This window comes from Mobula hypostoma, chromosome Y, assembly GCF_963921235.1.
Source record: "Mobula hypostoma chromosome Y, sMobHyp1.1, whole genome shotgun sequence".
NCBI lineage: Eukaryota > Metazoa > Chordata > Chondrichthyes > Myliobatiformes > Myliobatidae > Mobula > Mobula hypostoma.
The window spans coordinates 5,842,802-5,864,290 of record NC_086130.1 but is presented as its reverse complement, the minus strand read 5'-3'; the positions used below and the strand labels follow the sequence as shown (position 1 = coordinate 5,864,290).

Here is a 21,489-nt window from a genome sequence, read left to right as displayed (position 1 = left end):
GACAGGACGTTTAAAGCTGCTGCACAGGTTGGTAGTGTTACAGCTATATAAGACCTTAGTTAGACTCTCATGGAGTACTGTGCTCAGTTCTGGTAACCTCACTAAAGGATACTACTAGAGAGAGTGCAAAGAAGATTTACAAGGATGTTGCTTGGAATGAAGAGTATGCCTTATGAGGACAGGTTGAGTAAACTTGGCCTTTTCTCCTTGCCTAACAATGGAGGATGAGAGGTGACCTGATAGAGGTGTATAAGATGATGAGAGGCATTGATCGTGTGGATAGTCAGAGGCTTTTTCCCAGGGCTGAAATGAATAATGAGAGGCATAGTTTTAAAGTGCTTGTAAGTAGGTACAAGGGAGATGTCAGAGGTTAAGTTTTTCACACAAAGAGTGGTGGGTGCATGGAATGCACTGCTAGCGATGGTTGTAGAGGCAGATAGAAAAGGATCTTATAAGAAACTCTTAAGATAAGTACATGGAGCTTAGAAAAATAGAGGGCTATGTGGTAGGGTAATTCTTAGGCAGTTTCTAAGAGTAGGCTTGTAATGTACTGTAGATTTCTATAATATAGTAGGGCTGTGATGGAATCTGATGGTTTAACAGGAGTATCTTCAACATATTGTTATGTTGACCTGATGTGATACCACTTTGAAAATCAGGGAATTGAGACTTCCGGTAGAGCTTATGGAGTGAAGTCGTGCTCTTGACTTACTCTATTACCTCTGAGCTTTATCCTATGATCAACTTTATTTAAGCTAACTTTTAATACACCACTTCTACAATACCTTGCAGCGGATTGCTATTATATATTTGGATGTTTTTAAGGTCCGGTACGTCTAAGAACAGGAACGACGTGCAAACCTCCGGTTAGACCGAAAGCCACCGACCTTCCTCCGATTGAACCATCGGTAACTACGCAAGCTATATCGGATCTGATTCGTGCGGGAATTTCATCTAAGCTGGACAAAATCATTGATGAAATTGATAAAATAGAAAACATCTATCACGGAACATCAGACTGCTATTGTCTAATCTCCAAGTTTCCACGCAACAGAATGAACTCAAAAATTGGAAAAATTGAAAAACAATTACTACAATGAAGAAAAAACTTGACTTTCTTACCTTTAAAAATTCTGATTTAGAATGCAGAATGCGACGTTAAAAACATTCGAATTATTGGTATTCGTGAAGCTACCGAATCTGATGACCCTATAAAGCTTTTCTCTCCACTTTTAAAAGATTCATTTCCCACCTTATTTCCTGATCAACCACCAACTCATTGGACAGGGCTCACATAGTTCCATTATATTTTTCCTAGCTAAGATAAACCTCGGCATGCCGACTTTACAAGATTTCATTATTTTCAAGACAAGGAGAAGCTGCTTGCGCTTTAGACTCTCGAAAGGTTATATGTGATTTCGCATCTCTGCTTTATGATTGGTGGAGGGTGTTTAGTAAATAGGTTCGTGACCAACATGTCCATCACAGATCTGTGCATGAGTTTTGAGTTCTACAAGATGGGTTTAATGTGTTGCTTTTTATCCTCATATTTCCTACCAGGATCTCGATTGTCTTATGGGTCTTCTCATTTTTCTCGACTCTCCCTTGCAAGTTAGTTATTTGTTGAACATTTTGCTTTTACATCATAATCACACTATTAAAATCCACTTAGTTTGATTTGATGTAGTTAATCTGTTGTATCTTTCAATTTCTTTCTTCCTTTTTGCTTTATATGAGGGCATAAGTTGTTTCTTTCTTTGTTTATCAGGATGGTTGCAAAAAAATTTTTAATGACGTTCTTTTCCTCTTTCTTCCTTGGGGATTCTGGCTGTCCATTTCCATATTCATGTTGATTTTCAAAGCATATCCCTGGGATGCTGTAAACTTTTGAAGTTTTCAATCAGACTCTTTGAAGTTTTCTTGTTAGTTATGCCTGATATTTCATTTTCTTATTTAATTATACGATCTGTTGTAGGTTAAGAATTTTCTCAATCTGAAAAGATATAGGAATCTTGTAGATGTCTTAAAACTCAAGCATCACACATCAAAGTTGCTGGTGGATCAATATAGTGAAGCAGCATCTATAGGAAGAGGCATGCAGTTACTTGTCAGCCCGAGACCCTTCATCAAGGACTCAACGAAGGATCTTTCTGCCTTAACTGTTGACTGCAAAACCCTTCTTCCCATAGATGTCTGTTGGCCTGCTGCGTTGACCAGCAACTTTGATGTGATTTCTTTATACTACCTGTTCTTTCTTTGTATTATCATTGTTTTTGTTTTAATTGGTGTTCTTCTTTTACTCCTTTAATTGTTCAGTTAACTTTAGCTGCTCTTTTCACATAGGGACTTTTTATAGTGTGCGTGGATTTGAAGGCCTTTCTCGATGGGGGTAGATCTAGTGCCTTGCTTCTGTCTGGCTAGTCTATCCTCCTTTAGCTTCTGGGTTGACGGGTGGGGGTGGTGAGGAACTTTAGGGGCTACTTATATTATTGAAGTATTTGTCACTGCCTCTTTCTCGATATCTCTATGTTTACGTCTGTTCCCTTTCCGGGTTGGGGTTAATGCATTGTTGTCCTCCTTTATTTGAGGGTTGACTTTAGGATGGAGTTACTATCACGGTCTCTTACTAACTGGTCTTAATCATCCAATAAAAAAGGAAAAAAAATCTTTAAAGTATATCGGAGACTTAAAGCACATATTCTATTTTTCAAGAGACCTATGTGCACAGACAGACTACGTTTTTTTAAGTTTTGGAAGGATCAACAGTTTCATTCCAATTCCAACGCCAAAATTCGAGGAGTTTCTATTTTTATAGATCCCTCAATCACTTTTGTGCAACACAATATTATTTCTGATCCGAATGGTAGATTTCTATTGGTTAGTGGATTACTCTTTAATAAAAAGGTAGTTTTGGTTAACGTCTATGCTCCTAACCGGGACTGTCTGGAATTTTATAAATCATTATTTAATTTGTTCCCGAATTTGAATGAGTTTTCACTAATCTGGGGCGGAGATCTTTAATACTTGTTTATCCCCATTATTGGACCGTTCGGCTCCTTTACGGACTCTACCCAATAATTCCGCAAACTTGATTAATTCATTTCTCTCAGATTCCAGGTCGATGGACATTTGGCAATTCTTGCATCCTCAGGAAAAAGACATCTTTTTTTTTCACATGTTCATCATTCCTATTCAAGAATTGATTTTTTTTTATTGACTCTCGTCTTATTTCTTCAGTGGTTAAATGTGAATATGACTGTATAACCACTTCGGATCATGCTCCACTTAAGCTTTCTATTAAAATATTGGCCAATATATAAAATAATACACAATGGCGTTTTAATTCACTGTTGCTTCAGGACTTGGTTTTTGTTAACTTTGTGAATGAACCGATTGATCTCTTTTTTACAATTGGCTATACAGAGGATATATTCATGAACACCCTTTGGGATACTTTTAAAGCTTATATTCGTGGCCAGATCATCTTGTACTCTGCTGCTTTGAGGAAAAGGTTGAAGGAGGAGGAGCTGGTTCTTGTGGACAAGATTAAGGAAATTGATAAGAAATATGCTACAGCTCCCTCTGAGAAGTTGTATAAACAAAGAACTGAACTTCAAATGGAACACAGTTTATTACTTTTGTCCTCTATTGCAAATCAATTAATGAAAACAAGAAGCGAATTTTATATACATACTGACAAAGTTGGTAAACTGTTGGCTAATCAGTTGAAGACTAACTCTACTAAATTTCAAATTAATCAGATTTATAATCAAAAAGATCAACTCACATTTGATCAAGCTGAAATTAATCAATCCTTTTTTGACTTTTATTCCTCCTAATATCAGTCTCCACAAGATTCTAAACGTATGTGTGATTTTTTAGATAATCTAGGTTTCCCTAAGATTTCACACGATATATCTTCTATGTTAGACACTTCCTTTACCACTGATTAGATTAAGAATGTTATTTTTTCTATGAACCCGGGGAAAGCTCCTGGTCCTGATGGGTTTACCGTGGAATTTTATAAAGTTTTTGCATCCTCATTAATCCTTTGGCTATTCAGGGTTCTGGAGGCCTCATTAAAACTTGGTAAACTACCCGAATCCTTTTATAGAGCATCGATCTCTTTAATGTTAAAGAAGGATAAAGACCCTGCTCAATGTGCATCTTATGGACCAATATCCTCGTTAAATGTTGACTCTAAAATTTTTCTAAATTATTAGTAAACAAACTAGAAAAAGCACTTCCTTATATTATCTTGGAAGACCAAACGGATTTTATTAAAAATTGTTATTCTTTTTATAATATTCGTATACTTTTAAACATTGCCTCTACCCCGTCACAAGACGATCCTGAATGCATCATTTCCCTAGACACTGAAAAAGCCTTTGACAGGGTTGAATGGCCTTACTTATTTAAGGTGCTTGAAACGTTTAACTTCAGCCCGAAATTTATATCCTGGATCAAATTGTTATATCATTCTCCTATGGCCTCAGTTAGTACTAACTCTTTAAATTCACCCTTTTTTCCTCTTTATCGAGGTACCAGACAAGGTTGTCCTCTTAGTCCTTTATTATTTGATATTGCATTGGAACCTCTTGCAATTGCTATTCGAGAATCTCCAAATATTATTGGTATAACTTGTGGTTTAAAGTCTCATAAAGTATCACTTTATGCTGATGACTTACTTTTATATATTTCTAATCCTCAAAAATCTATTCCTGCAGCTTTGGATTTATTAGCACAGTTTAGTCTTTTTTCAGGTTATAAGTTAAATCTCAATAAGAGTGAACCTTTCCCGATTAATAAGCAAGTTCCCTTATATCAGAACCTCCCATTTAAATTGGTTAATAATCATTTTTCATATCTTGGGATTAAATTTACCTGTAAACATAAGGATTTATTTCCTACCCTTAATTGACCATATTACACAACTTTCATTTAAATGGTCTCCACTTTATTTAACTTTGATTGGTCGTATTAATGCTGTTAAGATGTTTATTCTGCCAAAATTTTTATATATTTTTCAGGCATTACTAATTTCTGTTCCAAAATCCTTTTTTGACAAAGTTGACTCTAAAATTTCTTCATTTATTTGGCAAAATAAAAACCCGAGACTGGGTAGAATACATCTACAGAAAGCTAAGAGAGATGGAGGTTTGGCATTACCTAATTTTAGATTCTATTATTGGGCAATTAATATTCAACACATGAAATTTTGGTTACTTGACCAAGATACACTATCCATTCCTAAATGGGTAGTATTGGAATTACAATCTGTTCAAAGTTACGCACTTGGCTCCATTTTAGGTTCTTCTCTTCCTTTTGATTTGAAACGCCATAAACAGGTTTGCAACCTGATAGTTAAACATACCTTAAGCATCTGGTTTCAATTCCGGAAATTTTTCGATCTTAATCAATTTGGGCTAGCGATTCCTATTTTAGGCAATATATTCTTCCCCCCTCTTCTACGGACCGTGCCTTTCAAATTTGGAAGACTAATGGTATATCACGGTTTTTGGATTTATTTTCAGATGGCTCTCTTCGTCTTTTGAACAGTTATCTAAAAATATAACTTACCAAGAATACATTTTTTTAGATATCTCGCAAGTTAGAAATTTCCTAAATACCATACTTTCTTCCTTTCCGGCGTAACCCCCACATATATTTTAGATACTATAATTAACCTTAACCCGTGTCAGAAAGGTGTAACGGCTATTACTTATAATACTATCATGAAACTTAGGATAGCTCCATTCGATAAGAATAGGTTCGATTGGGAAAAGGAATTGGGCTTTACTATATTGGCGGATGACTGGGCACATATTTTACAACTAGTCAATACTTCCTCTATCTGTTCCAAACATTCCCTAATTCAATTTAAGGTTGTTCATAGAGCACATATGTCTAAAGATAAATTAGCTTGTTTTTATTCTCATATTAACTCTCTTTGTGATAGATGTCATGGGGAGATAGCTTCCTTAACTCATATGTTTTGGTCCTGTCCTACTTTGGAAACTTTTTGGAAAGACATTTTTAATATTATCTCAGAGGTATTGAATACAGATATTTCTCCCCATTCTATTACTGCTATCTTTGGATTACCTAAAACTTTCAGTAATCTTTCCCCTTCAGCGCGTAGAATGATTGCATTTCTTACTTTAATGGCGAAAAGATGTATTTTACAACATTGGAAGGAGATTAATGCCCAACTACGTTTTTTTTGGTTTTCTCAGAGGATATTATGTTTAAATTTGGAAAAAAATCAGAAGTAATCTTTATGATACTTCAGTTAAATTTGAACAGACCTGGAGATCTTTTATTCAACATTTTCATTTAATGTAACTTTTTTTTCTCTTTGACCATATTTACATTCCCTTCTTGGTTTTTTAACTGTTTTTAATGGAGGTCAGGTTTGAGGACGTGATTGTTTTAAGCTGTTTAAGTCTACTTGATAGCTACTGAGCCCATTGCTTTGCTTTGCTTTTTAGGTTAGTTGCACGGTGGGTTTTTTTGGGGGGGGGGTCCTTTTTTTAGGTTTTTTTCCTTCTCTTTATTGATATATATGGAAAATTACTATACTATTATATTACCTTGTTATTTTATAACTAAACTGCACTGTTTGTACTACTTTTTTATGTATTAATATCTCTTGTAAATTTATATCGCAAGTGTATTAGTTTCTATATGTTTTACCTTTTGTGTACTAATTCAATAAAAAGATTTAAAAAGAAAGAAAGAAAAACAGGGAAATAACACTGAATTGATCACACAAAGTCTACTGTTATCCATAATAACATATATAATAATGTGTAAGAATATCTTACTAATACAATGTAAATGAGTTAGTATTATTTATGAAAAATGCTGATTTTGAATGATAAACTCATTTATGGGCTCTCCAGTGATCATTTTAACATTGAACAATAATTTAATTTGCCGATACTAAATTAACAGATCACATGAATTGTCAAATATACCAAACAACAGAAAATCTGCAGATGCTGGAAATCTGAGCAACACACACAAAACGCTGGTGGAACTCAGGAGGCCAGGCAACATCTATGGAAAAAGGTATAGTTGATGTTTCGGGCTGAAACCCTTCAGCAGGACTGGAGAAAAAAAGCTGAGGAACAGATTTGACGAGGGGGAAAAATGCCCTTTGATAAATGAAACTTGGAGGGGGAGGCATAAAACAAGGAGCTAGGAGGCTGATTGGTGAAAGAGACAGGCTATGGAGGAAAGAAGAAAGATGGGTGGGGAAGAGGAGCATCAGGGGGAGGTGATGGGCGGGCAAGGAGATAACATTAGAGGGGGACAAGGGGATGGGAAATGGCAAAGGTGGGGGGGGGGTCAGTAGAGGCACTACTGGAAGTTTGAGAAATCGATGTTCATGTCAACAGATTGGAGGCTACCCAAATGGAATATAAGGTGTTGTTTCTCCAACCTAAGTGTGGCCTCATCGCAACAGTGCAGGAGGCCATGGATGGACATATGGGAGTGGAAATAAAATGGGTGGCCACTGGGAGATCCCGCTTGTTCTGGCGGATGGAGCGTAGGTGCTTGGTGAAATGGTCTCCCAATCTACGTCAGGTCTCACCGATATACAAGAGAACACACTGGGAGCACTGACTACAGTATATGACCCCCAACAGACTCACAGGTAGTGTCGCTTCACCTGGAAGGACTGTTTAGGGCCCTGAATGACAGTGAGGGAAGAAGGTAGGTGAAGCACTTGTCTGCTTGAAAGGATAAATGACAGAAGAGGGATCAATGGGGAGGGAAGAATGGGCAAAGGTGTCGCATAGGGAGTGACCCCTGCAGAAAGCAGAAAGTGGGGGAGGCAGTTGGTGGGAGGGAAAGAAGTGCATGGTGGTGGGATCCAGTTGGAAGTGGTGGTGGCGGAAGTTTTGGAAAATTATGTGCTGGTCACAGAGACTACTGGGGTAATAGGTGAGTATCTCCTATGCCCCATTAAAATACTGTAAGATAAAAGTAGTCGTCCAGATGATTTATCTTGATTTTTCAGTACTAGTACACCTCAAGTAACATGACTAGCTGGAAAATAGTGTAGTTTTTGTACGGTTCATAGTACAAGTTTCCAATCCAGCTGAATCTCTGAAGAGGTAGAAGGAACACATCAGTTCGCAAGGGTTTTCAAAAGGTCCGCAGCCAACTCCTAACAACCTGTTACAGAGTAGCAAGTATTGGGAACGTGCAAGTTACATGGCTTTTGTGACACAGAGTAGTGTATAATACAGAATAGTAGTAAAATGTAAAAGAATACAAATAGTTTGAGAAATCCAGAAACTGCTTAATATGTAATTTCCAGTTAAGTAATTGTATATCAGATCACATGTGTACACTTTTTCTTGTTATTTTTTACTGGCTGTTAGGGATGGTGGCAAAAGGGGAAATCAAACAAAAACAATACAAAACATTAACAGGAAAACTACACTATTTTCCAGCTAGTCATGTCACCTGAGGTGTACTAGTACTGAAAAATCAAGATAGTCATCTGGACAACTACTTTTTTCTTTCAGTATTTTAATGGGGCACAGGAGATACTCAAATCTGTACTACTTCTTCTGGAATGCTGAAACCATGATAATGTCTGAGATTTAAGCAGTGCAAAAACCACTCACCGACTGTACTGCTCAGGGTGAAGAACCCAAGCCCATGAACAGATTGCCTGTTGCTGTCCCAGCTGCCTCTGCAAATCTAAGGGGACCTCAGCTGTAGGACTGGTCAATGCAAGAGTGTGACGTTTAGATCTGTTAGCCAGATACCTGCAACACAAGTGTATATTTAATCTGAAATTTATCTATTTAAATAGATTTCACAGTATTACTCTAAGAGAATGAAAACTGTTGCTAAATTTAGTTTATAAACTTTCAATAACTGCAATTGTTTGATGTTACTGAGAAAAATAATATTAACTCTTAAAGGTAGAGTAACGTTTATTAGTTCATAAAGGTTGTTTCGGTAGTACCATCAGGCATGCCCTAGGTTTGTTAATGATGAAAATAAATGTAATTTATCATTGTTATCTGCCACCTTCATTTCTTTTTATTGATTAGCTTGATTTATGTGTAAATATTAAGAAATAAATAAACAGATACCTAGTTCCACCATGTAATGAATCATTGATAAATAGACATAATCTGAACTTTACTGCTTTGTGCAGGTTCTAGAATTGAAATGTTAGACGATATTTGACAAAGTGATTTAGTGTGCAAAAGTTAGTGGTTCATCTGATTGCACTAACTTTCCTTTTCTGCATAATGAAAGATATTTGAAAAAATGCTTATATATTACAGGATTAATTCGAGCAATAAGTAATCATGTTCCATTTCAATTTTAAATGCAACATATTCAGCTGTGTAAAGACTTAAATATGGACCATTCTCCCTTGGAATAAAATTTGTTCTGATTAATCCATTCCAATGGTTTTCATTTTTTTGAATGAAGGATTTTCCTAGCAATTGATCACTAATTTATCCTCCTTCCAATAAGCTGCATCAGAAACATAGAGGGTCATTTTAAGTGCTTCAGAGAGGCAACCAGGAAGGTAAACAGTAGGTCAAAAGATCTTCAGAGCAGACTAAAACATTGTTCTAAAATGTGGATATTAAGGAAGGTTAAATTGCTCCAAGTTTTAAAGTTAAAAGTAAATTTATTATCAAAGTACATATATGCACCATAAACAACTCTGAGATTCACTTTCTTGTGGGCTCAATAACAACTATAATAGAATCAACGAAAAACAGAGCATGCAAACAGTATGCTAAAAACAACAAACTGTACATACAAAAAGAAATAATAATAATAATTAAACAAGTAATAAATATCATGAACATGAGATGAAAAGTCTGTGAAAGTGGATGAGGAGTTGGTGCAGGGAGCAGGGTTTTAGATTTTTGGATCATTGGGATCTCTTCTGGGGAAGGTGGGACCTGTACAGATTAGATGGATTGCACCTGAACTCGAGGGGGAGAAATATCCTTGCAGGTAGGTTTGCTAGCATGGTTCGGGAGGGTTTTAACTAATTTGCAAGGGGGATGGGATCCAGAGCGATAGAGCAGTGAAAGAAGTGTATGGAGTAAAGCCAGATCTAACATACAGAGAGGCTTTGAGGAAAGAGAAGCAGAATAAAGGGTGTAAAAGTAGTAAGGTAGAAGGGCTAAAGTGCGTGACTTCAATGCAAAAGACATCAGGAGCAAAGGTGATGAACTGAGAACTTGGATACATACATGGAATTATGATGTAGTGGCCATTACAGAGACTTGGCTGGCACCAGGGCAGGAACGGCTTCTCAATATTCCTGTATTTCATATAACCATATAACAATTACAACACGGAAACAGGCCATCTTGGCCCGTCTAGTCCGTGCCGAACTCTTACCCTACCCTAGTCCCACCGACCTGCACTCAGCCCATAACCCTCCATTCCTTTCCTGTCCATATATCCATCCAATTTAACTTTAAACAACAACATAGAACCTGCCTCAACCACTTCTGCTGGAAGCTCATTTCACACAGCTACCACTCTCTGAGTAAAGAAGCTCCCCCTCATCTTACCCCTAAACTTTTGCCCTCTAATTCACAACCCACGTCCTCTTGTCTGAATCTTCCCCACTCTCGATGGAAAAAGTCTAACCACGTCAATTCTATCAATCCTCCTCATAATTTTAAATACCTCTATCAAGTCCCCCCTCAACCTTCTACGCGCCAAAGAATAAAGACATAACTTGTTTAACCCTTCTCTGTAACTTAGGAGATGAAACCCAGGCAACATTTTTTTTAGTAAACTTCCTCTGTACTCTTTCAATTTTATTGACATCTTTCCTATAATTCGGTGACCAGAACTGTACACAATACTCAAGATTTGGCCTTACCAATGCCTTATACAAATTCAACATTACAACCCAACTCCTATACTCAATGCTCTGATTAATAAAGGCCAGCATACCAAAAGTTTTCTTCACCACCCTATCCACATGAGATACTATCTTCAGGGAACTCTGTTCTAAAGCATTCTTCAATGCCCTACCATTTACCATGTCTGTCCTATTTTGATTAGTCCTACCAAAATGTAGCACCTCACATTTTTCAGCATTAAACTCCATCTGCCATCTTTCTGCCCACTCTTTTTCATATATAATTTTTATTAATTTTTCAAACTGATTACATGGAATAACAATATCTACCCTCCCCCCGATATATACCCCTACCTAAAAGAAAGAAAAAGAAAAAAAAAGAAAGAAAGAAAGAAAGAAAGACTGCCTGGATATTGGAAGGTCTCCACATGCTCCATGGGATTCAAAATAAATTTAACATATTTATTTGTTACTTTCCCCAAAGGGCCAACATCTTTATCATCAGAGCACCTAAATATGCCAACCTATCTTTTGTAAATAAGGGTGCCAAATATTCAAAAATGTATCATATTTATCTCTTAAATTATAAGTAATTTTTTCAAGTGGAATACAGCTAAAAATTTCATTATTCCAATGATCCATACTTAAATACGAATCCGATTTCCACGTAACTGCTATAACCTTCTTGGCTACTGCCAATACAAGTTTTATAAATTCTTTCTGGTATTTATTCAATTTAAGTTTCGGTTTTATTCCTTAACAATGTCACCTAATAAAAATAATATAGGGTTATGTGGAAGATGAGTTCCAGTAATCTGTTCCAATAAAACTCTTAAATTTATCCAGAAAGGTTGAATTTTGGAACAGGACCAAGTAGAATGTAAAAACGTACAAATTTTTTGATTACACCGAAAACATTGATCAGATAAATTTGAATTTAATCTATTTATTTTTTTGCGGTGTAATATATAATTGGTGTAAAAAATTATATCGTACTAATCTAAGTCGAACATTTATTGTATTTGTCATACTGTCAAGACATAGTCTTGACCAATTTATTTCATCAATATTAATACCCATATCCGTTTCCCATTTTTGTCTTGACTTGTGAATTCCTTGTTTAAGTGTCTGTTTTTGAATCGGATTATACTTAAAAAAATAAATTCTTAAATTTTTCCTTTTTGAATTAAAATCTCAATTCCATTAGGTTTCCGCAAAAACATTGCTTGACCCAGTTTGTCTCTTAAATAAGTCCTTAATTGAAGGTAACAAAAGAAGGTGTTATTTGATATTTTATATTTATTCTTCAATTGTTCAAATGACATCCTTCATATACCTCCTTCATAACAGTCTCCTATATATCTAATCCCTTTTTGATACCAATTATATAAAAGTTGATTATCCATTGTAAAAGGAATAAGACTGTTTTGGATCAAAGGTCTCCTTGCTAATAAAGATTTCTTTATTTCATCATCAACGTTTATCTTATTCCATAGATCAATCAAGTATTTTAATATAGGAGATTCTTTTCTTTTCTGTAGCCATTTAGATTCCCATTTATATATAAAATCTTCAGGTCTATTTTCTCCTATCTTATCTAATTCTATTCTAATCCATGCCGGATTTCGTTCGTCAAAAAAGATGCAATAAATCTAAGTTGATTTGCTTTATAATAATTCTTAAAGTTTGGAAGTTGTAACCCTCCTAACTCAAATTTCCATGTCAATTTTTCCAAAGATATTCTAGACATCTTACCTTTCCAAAGAAATTTCCTCACACATTTATTTAACTCTTGAAAGAATTTCTGCGGCAGTTGTATTGGTAGTGTTTGAAATAAATACTGTAATCTAGGAAATATATTCATTTTTACAGCATTGACTCTACCCGCTAATGTTATTGGTAACACCATCCATTTGTCAAGATCTTGAATTTTTTTCAATAATGGTAAATAATTAAGTTTATATAAATTCTTTATATCATTATCAAGTCTTATACCTAAATACTTTATACCATTTATCTGCCATTTAAACTGGGTTGCTAATCGACATTGACTATAGTCACCTTCAGTAAGAGGTAAGATTTCACTTTTATCCCAATTTATTTTATACCCTGATACTTTTCCATATTCTTCCAATCTAGATGATAGTTTACGTAACAAATACAGTGGGTTTGTTAAATAACTTACATCATCAGCAAATAAATTAATCTTATATTCCTCCTGATTAACTGTAAAACCCTTACTATCTGAATCAGTTCTAACTAGTTCTGCTAATGGTTCTATCGCCAAGTATGGTGTTGAAATTTGACTATTTGTCACTACTTTAGCATTAGGATTAGTGTTTAAAGTTTTAATCCAATGTATAAAAGGTACTCCTAACCCATATTTTTCTAATACTTTAAATAAAAAATCACATTCCAATCTATCAAATGCTTTTTCTGCATCCAAGACTAATACCATACTCATTTCCTCCCTTTTTTGTGCCAAATGAATTATACTAAGTAGCCGAGTTACATTATCTGCCAATTGTCTATTTTGTCAAAGGCTTTACTGAAGTCCATATAGACAACATCCACTGGTTTACCCTCGTCAACTTTCTTAGTAACCTCTTCAAAAAATTCAATAACATTCGTCAAACATGACCTTCCATGCACAAATCCACATTTACAGTTCCTAATCAGACCATGTCTATCTAGAAAATTATATAAACCATCTCTAAGAATACTTGTCATCAATTTACCCACCACTGACGTCAAACTCACAGACCGATAATTGTTAAGTTTACTCTTAGAACCCTTTTTAAACAATGGAACCACACGAGCATTACGCCAATCCTCCAGCACCATCCCCGTTTCTAATGACATTTGAAATATTTCCGTCAGAGCCCCTGCTATTTCTACACTAACTTCCCTCAAAGTCCTAGGGAATATCTTATCCAGACCCAGAGACTTATCCACTTTTATATGCCTTAAAAGTGTCAGTACTTCCTCTTCTTTAATTGTCATAGTTTCCATAACTACCCTTCTTGTTTCCTTTACCTTACACAATTCAATATCCTTCTCCTTAGTGAATACTGAAGAAAAGAAATTGTTCAAAATCTCCCCCATCTCTTTTGGCTCTGCACGTAGCCGTCCACTCTGATTCTCCAAGGGACCAATTTTATCCCTCACTATCCTTTTGCCATTAACTTAACTGTAGAAACCCTTTGGATTTATTTCACCTTACTTGCCAAAGCAGCCTCGCATCTTCTTTTAGCCTTTCTAATTTTTTTCTTAAGATTCTTTTTACATTCTTTATATTCCTCGAGCTCCTCATTAACTCCAAGCTGCCTATATTTATTGATCTCTCTCTTTTTCTGAACTAAGCTTCTAATATCTCTTGAAAACCATGGCTCTCTCAAACTATTAACCTTTCCTTTCAACCTAACAGTAACATAAAGATCCTGTACCCTCAAAATTTCACCTTTAAATGACCTCCATTTCTCTGTTACATCCTTCCCATAAAACAAATTGTCCCAATCCACTCCTTCTAATTCCTTTCGCATCTCCTCAAAGTTAGCCTTTCTCCAATCAAAAATCTCAATCCTAGGTCCAGTCCTATCCTTCTCCATAATTATATTGAAACTACTGGTATTGTGACCACTGGACCTGAAGTGCTCCCCAACGCATACCTCTGTCACCTGACCTATCTCATTCCCTAACAGGAGATCCAACACTGCCCCTTCTCTAGTTGGTAACTCTATGTATTGCTGCAAAAAACTATCTTGCACACATTTGACAAACTCCAAACCATCCAGTCCTTTTACAGAATGGGCTTCCCAGTCTATGTGTGGAAAATTAAAATCTTCCACAATCACAACCTTGTGCTTACTACAAATATCTGCTATCTCCTTACAGATTTGCTCCTCTAGTTCTCGGTCCCCATTAGATGGTCCATAATACACCCCTATAGGCGACACTACACCTTTCCAATTCCTCAATTCCACCCAAATAGCCTCCCTGGACAAGTCCACTAATCTATCCCACCAGAGCACCGCTGTTATATAATCTCTGACAAGCAATGCAACACCTCCCCCTCTTGCCCCTCCTATTCTATCACACCTGAAGCAACGAAATTCTGGAATATTTAGTTGCCAATCACACCCCTCCTGCAACCAGGTTTCACTAATAGTTACAACATCATATTTCCAGGTATCAATCCATTTTCTAAGCTCATCCACCTTTCTTACAATGTTCCTAGCATTAAAATAGATATATTTAAGAAACTTTCCACCTCCCACTCTCTGTATCCTTAATTGAGCAAACAACTTTATTACCTTCTTCTTTTTCCCCTACATCAACCTCCCCTCTCCGTCTCCTTAATTTGATTCCCTCCCCCCTAACCATTCTAGTTTAAAGTCACCTCAGTAGCTCTCGCGAATCTCCCCGCCAGGATATTGGTCCCCTTATGATTTAACAGCAACCCATCTCCTTTGTACAGGTCATGCCTGCGCCAATAGTGGTCCCAATGATCTAAAAACCCAAATCCCTGCCCCTTGCTCCAATCTCTCAGCCACGCAATTATCCTACATCTCATTGCATTCCTATTCTCACTGTTGCGTAGCACAGGCAGTAATCCTGAGACTACTACCTTTGTCGTCCTTTTTCTCAACTCCCTATATTCTTCTTTCAGGATCTCTCCCCTTTTCCTACCTATGTCATTGGTACCTATACGTACCGCGACCTCTGGCTCTGCTCCCTCCCACTTCAGGATATCTTGGATGTGATCAGAAACATCACGGACCCTGGCACCAGGGAGGCAAACTACCCTCCGGGTGTCCTGACTTGGTCCACAGAATCACCTATCTGACCCCCTAACTATCGAGTTTTAAATCTTGCAAATCTTTTAAACTCCCTTTTAAATCTTCCTCATTTCCCTCCACATCACACTCCTGCGCAGTCCTCACTCTCTCGACACCGATGAAAAAAACCAAAAAATTTAAAAAAGCTTTCCTCCACACTCCAGCTCCAAATCTCAGTCTTCTTTCTCCCAATTAAACTCGAATCAGGATTTGAGTCCTCTTAAATCTTCCTTATTTCCCTCCATATCACACGCCTGCGCAGTCCTCACTCTCTTGACGCTGATGAAAAAAAAAGAAAAATTTTTAAAAGGCTTCCTCCACACTCCCACTGCGAATCTCAGTCTTCTTTCTCCCAATTCAACTCGAATCAGGATTTGAGTCCTTTTAAATCTTCCTCAATTCCCTTCACGACGTCACATGCCTGCACAGTCCTCACTCTCACGACGCCGATGAAAAAATCGGTAAAGTTTAAAAAGGGTTTCCTTCACACTCCCGCTCCGAATCTCAGTCTTCTTTCTCCCAATTAAACTCAAATCAGGATTTGAGTCCTTTTAAATCTTCCTCGTTTCCCTCCACATCACACGCCTGCGCAGTCCTCACTCTCTCGACACTGATGAAAAAAACTGAAAAATTTAAAAAAGGCTTCCTCCACACTCCCGCTTCTCCCAATTAAACTCGAATCAGGATTTGAGTCTTTTTAAATCTTCCTTGTTTCCCTTCACGACGTCACACGCCTGTGCCGTCCTCACTCTCTCGACACCGATGAAAAACACCGAAAAATTAAAAAATGGCTTCCTCCACACTCCCGCTCCGAATCTCAGTCTTCTTCCTTCTCCCAATTTTAGTGCTTTAAAAGGGATGGGGGGGTGAAGGGGAAGAGGGGTGGCATTACTGGTCAGGGATACTATTACAGCTACAGAAAGGGTGGGTAATGTTGCAGGATCCTCTTTTGTGTCAGTATGGGTAGAAGTCAGGAACAGGAAGAGAGTAGTGACTCTATTGGGAGTATTCTATAGGCCCCCTGGTATCAGCAGAAATACCGAGGAGCAGATTGGGAAGCAGATTTTGGAAAGGTGCAAAAATAACAGGGTTGTTATCATGGGTGACTTTAACTTCCCTAATATTGATTGGCACCTGATTAGTTCCAATGGTTTAGACGAGGCAGAGTTTGTTAAGTATGTCCAGTTTGGATTCTTGTCACAATATGTGGACAGGCCGACTAGGAGGAATGCCATACTAGATCTAGTACTAGGTAATGAACTGGGTCAGGTCACAGATCTCTCAGTGGGTGAGCATCTGGGGGACAGTGACCACCACTCCCTGACCTTCAGCATTATCATGGAAAAGGATAGAATCAGAAAGGACTGGAAAATTGGGATGATGTTTTGGCAAGGAAATGTACTATGGACATGTGGTCAATGTTTAGAGATCTCTTGCAGGATGTTAGGGATAAATTTGTCCCAGTGAGGAAGATAAAGAATGGTAGGGTGAAGGAACCATGGGTGACAAGTGAGGTGGAAATCTAGTCAGGTGGAAGAAGGCAGCATACATGAGGTTCAGGAAGCAAGGATCAGATGGGTCTATTGAGGAATATAGGGAAGCAAGAAAGGAGCTTAAAAAGGGGCTGAGGAGAGCAAGAAGGGGGCATGAGAAGGCCTTGGCGGGTAGGGTAAAGGAAAACCCCAAGGCATTCTTCAATTATGTGAAGAACAAAAGGTTGACAGGACTGAAGGTATGACCAATTAGAGATAAAGGTGGGAAGATGTGCCTGAAGGCTGTGGAAGTGAGCGAGGTCCTCAATGAATACTTCTCTTTGGTATTCACAATGAGAGGGAACTTGATGACAGTGAGGACAATATGAGTGAGGTTGATGTTCTGGAGCATGTTGATATTAAGGCAGAGGAGATATTGGAGTTACTAAAATACATTAGGATGGATAAGTCCCTGGGGCCTGATGGAATATTCCCCAGGCTGCTCCACCAGGCGAGGGAAGAGATTGCTGAGCCTCTGGCTAGGATCTTTATGTCCTCGTTGTCTACGGGAACGGTACCGGAGGATTGGAGGGAGGTGAATGTTGCCCCTTGTTCAAAAAAGGTAGTAGAGATAGTCCAAGTAATTATAGACCAGTGAGCCTTGCGTCTGTGGTGGGAAAGCTGTTGGAAAAGATTCTTAGAAATAGGATCTCTGGGCATTTAGAGAATCATGGTCTGATCAGGGACAGTCAGCATGGCTTTGTGAAAGGCAGATCGTGTCTAACAAGCCTAATGGAGTTCTTTGAGGAGGAGACCAGGCATATAGATGAGGGTGGTGCAGTGGATGTGATCTATATGGATTTCAGTAAGGAATTTGATAAGGTTCCACACAATAGGCTTATTCAGGAAGTCAAGAGGCATGGGATCCAGGGAAGTTTGGCCAGGTGGATTCAGAATTGGCTTGCCTGCAGAAGGCAGAGGGTCGTGGTGGAGGAAGTAGATTGGGATTGGAGGGTTATGACTAGTGGTGTCCCACAAGGATCTGTTCTGGGACCTCTACTTCTGTGATTTTTATTAACCACCTGAATGTGGGGGTAGAAGGGTGGGTTGGCAAGTTTGCAGACAACACAGAGGTTGGTGGTGTTGAAGGTAGTGTAGAGGATTGTCGAAGATTGTAGAGGGACATTGATAGGTTGCAGAAGTGGGCTGAGAAGTGGCAGATGGAGTTCAACCCGGAGAAATGTGAGGTGGTACACTTTGGAAGGACAAGCTCCAAGACAGAGTACAAAGTAAATGGCAGGATATTTGAGTAGTGTGGAGGAGCAGAGGGATCTGGGGGTACATGTCCACAGATCCCTGAAAGTTGCCTCACAGGTAGATAGGGCAGTTAAGAAAGTTTATGGGCTGTTAGCTTTTATAAGTCGAGGGATAGAGTTTAAGAGTCACGAGGTAATGACGCAGCTCTATAAAACTCCAGTTAGGCCACGCTTTAAGTACTGTGTCCAGTTCTAGTCACCTCACTATAAGAAGGATGTGGAAGCATTGGAAAGGGTATAGAGGAGATTTACCAGGATGCTGCCTGGTTTAGAGAGTATGGAATATAATCAGAGATTAAGGGAGCTAGGGCTTTACTCTTTGGAGAGTAGGAGGATGAGAGGAGACATGATAGAGGTATACAAGATATTAAGAGGAATAGATAGAGTAGACAGCCTGTGCCTCTTCCCCAGGGCACCACTGCTCAATACAAGAGGACATGGTTTTAAGGTAAGGAGTGGGAGGTTCAAGGGGGATATTAGAGGAAGGTTTTTTACTCACAGTGGTTGGTGTGTGGAATGCACTTCCTGAGTCAGTGGTGGAGGCAGATACACTTGTGAAGGTTAAGATACTACTAGACAGGTATATGGAGGAATTTAAGGTGGGGGTTATATGGGAGGCAGGGTTTGAGGGTCCGCACAACATTGTGGGCTGAAGGGCCTGTACTGTGCTGTACTATTCCATGTTCTAAAGTGAGTCCATAGGTTGTGGGAACACCTCAATGATGGGACAAGTAAATCTGAGCAATAATAACAGTTCCTAAATCTGATGGTATGGGTCCCGGTACTTTCTTCCTGAAGGCACTAAGAAAAGAGAGCAAGTCTTGGAAGGTCCTGACGAAGGGTCTCGGCCTGAAACGTCGACTGCGCCTCTTCCTATAGATGCTGCCTGGCCTGCTGCATTCACCAGCAACTTTGATGTATGTTGCTTAAGTCTTGGAAGGTGTTGGTCGCTGATGAAGGATGTTGTTTCCTGCAATAAAGCCTTACGTAGATGTGCTCAGTGGTGAAGAGGGTTTTACCCATGATGGACTGGGCTGTATACACCACTTTTTGAAGGACAGTCCATTCAAGGGCATACCAAGTTGTGATATGATAAAGTCAGTCAGTATACACTCCATTACACCCGTATAAAGTTCATCAAATATGTCATGCTGAATCTTTGTAAACTCTTAAGGATGTAGAGGTGTTGCCGTGCTTTCTTCGTAATTGCACTTATGCCAGATACAGGGCAGGTCATCAAAATAATAACACCAATGAGATTAAAGTTGCTGACCCTCTCCACCTCTGATCCTCTCACGAGGACTGGCTAAAGAACTATTAGCTTTGCTCTCCTGAAGTAAACGATCATCTCAATGGTCTTGCTGAAATTTTGTGAGAGGTTGCTGCGATGCTATTTCCCAGCCAGACTTTCAATCTCCCTCCTATATGCTGACATCACCACCTTTGATACAGCCTATGACAGTGGTCTCGTCAGTAAAACTGAATATGACGCTGGAGCTGAGCTTGGTCATACATTCGTAAGTGTGGTGAGTAGAGGAGGGAGCTAAGCTCCTATGCTGATAGAGATTGTGAATGAGATATTGCCAATCTGAACTGACTGGGGTCTGCAAGTGAATAAATCAAGGATCCAATTGCATAAGGTATTGAGCCCAAGGTCTTGGAGCATATTGATTAGTGTTGAGATGAAGATATTATTGAATGCCAAGCAGTAGTCGATGAAGTGCACCCTGATGAATGTATTTTTGCTGCCCAGATGTTCCAGTGTTCAGTGAAGAGCCAATGAGATAGTATCTACTGTGGACTGCTGCTCCAGCAGACAAAATTGGAGCAGATCTAAAACACCACTCAGGCATGAGTTGATATATTTCATCACTAACCTATTAAGCACTTCAATACTGTGGATGTAATTGCTACTGTGTGATAGATATTGATGTAGGTCACCACACTCTTCTTAGGCACAAATATAACAGAATCCTGCTTGAAATAAGCGGACACCTTAGACTGCCATGGCAAGAGGTTAAAAAAAAATCTTAAATGAACAATCCAGCCAGTTGATCAGCACAATACTTTATGATCAACTTTAGTACATGGCCAGATACCAAGTTTGGGCCTGCCACTTTTTCTGAATTTATCCTTTCAAAGGCATTCGCATGTAGGCCTCAGAGACTTAAATTAGGATCATTGAGTGATACGGGAGTTTGTAATAGCTCCTCCATGTTCTGACAGTAAAAGTGAGCATAGAAGGCATTGATCTTATCTGGAAATAAAACCCTGTTGTTGCCTATGTCATTTGATTTAACTTTATAAGAGGTGATAGTATTCAAGCCCTATTGGAACTGTCAAGCATCCCTCCATGAGTCAAAATTTCTGTTTTGCCCATGAGATAGCTTTCTGGAGATTGTACCTGGACCTCTTGTAACTTCCTTGGTTACCAGTCTTAAATGCCTCTGATCTGTCCTCAGCTGATTACAGATCTTATGGTTTATCTAAGGCTTCTGGTTGGGGAACACCGAATGATTTTGAGGGACACACTCATCTACGATAGTTTTAACAAAGTACATTACACCCTGGTGTATTCATTCAGATCCACATACAAGTCCTTGAAAACGGTCCAGCCCTCAGACTCAAAGCAATCCTCTAGTCACTTCTCTGCCTCCCGCAACTACCTCTATGTTGTCTTAATCTCCGCAGTTTTGCTCTTTAGCCTCTACTGTATCCAGGTAGGAGAAAAATAGCCAAGTGATCTGATTTACTGAAATGCGTTCTAGGCACGGAAGGTAGCCAATCTTTATCTCAGTGTAACGGTGGTCTGCTATGTTAGGGCTTCTGGTGCTACAGGTTATATGCTGATGGTAATTGAGCAGGGTTTTATTTAAAGGAGGCTGGTTTAATTCCCAATGACTTGAAATGTGTCTGAATGAACTGTTTCTTGTTTGGAGATGGCATCAAGCAGTTCTCACGCCCTTGATTATAGTCTTCTGCTA

At 38.4% G+C, this 21,489-nt stretch overlaps 1 protein-coding gene across 1 annotated transcript in view; it reads right to left on the bottom strand.

The window, feature by feature from the left end:
- LOC134341058 (serine/threonine-protein kinase SIK3-like) overlaps nucleotides 1–21,489 on the bottom strand; it is a 410,314-nt gene that overhangs the window by 112,743 nt on the left and 276,082 nt on the right. The window contains exon 15 of the mRNA XM_063038806.1: nucleotides 8,646–8,789. Coding sequence (XP_062894876.1) covers nucleotides 8,646–8,789 — 144 coding nt within the window. The remainder of the gene's footprint in view (nucleotides 1–8,645; nucleotides 8,790–21,489) is intronic.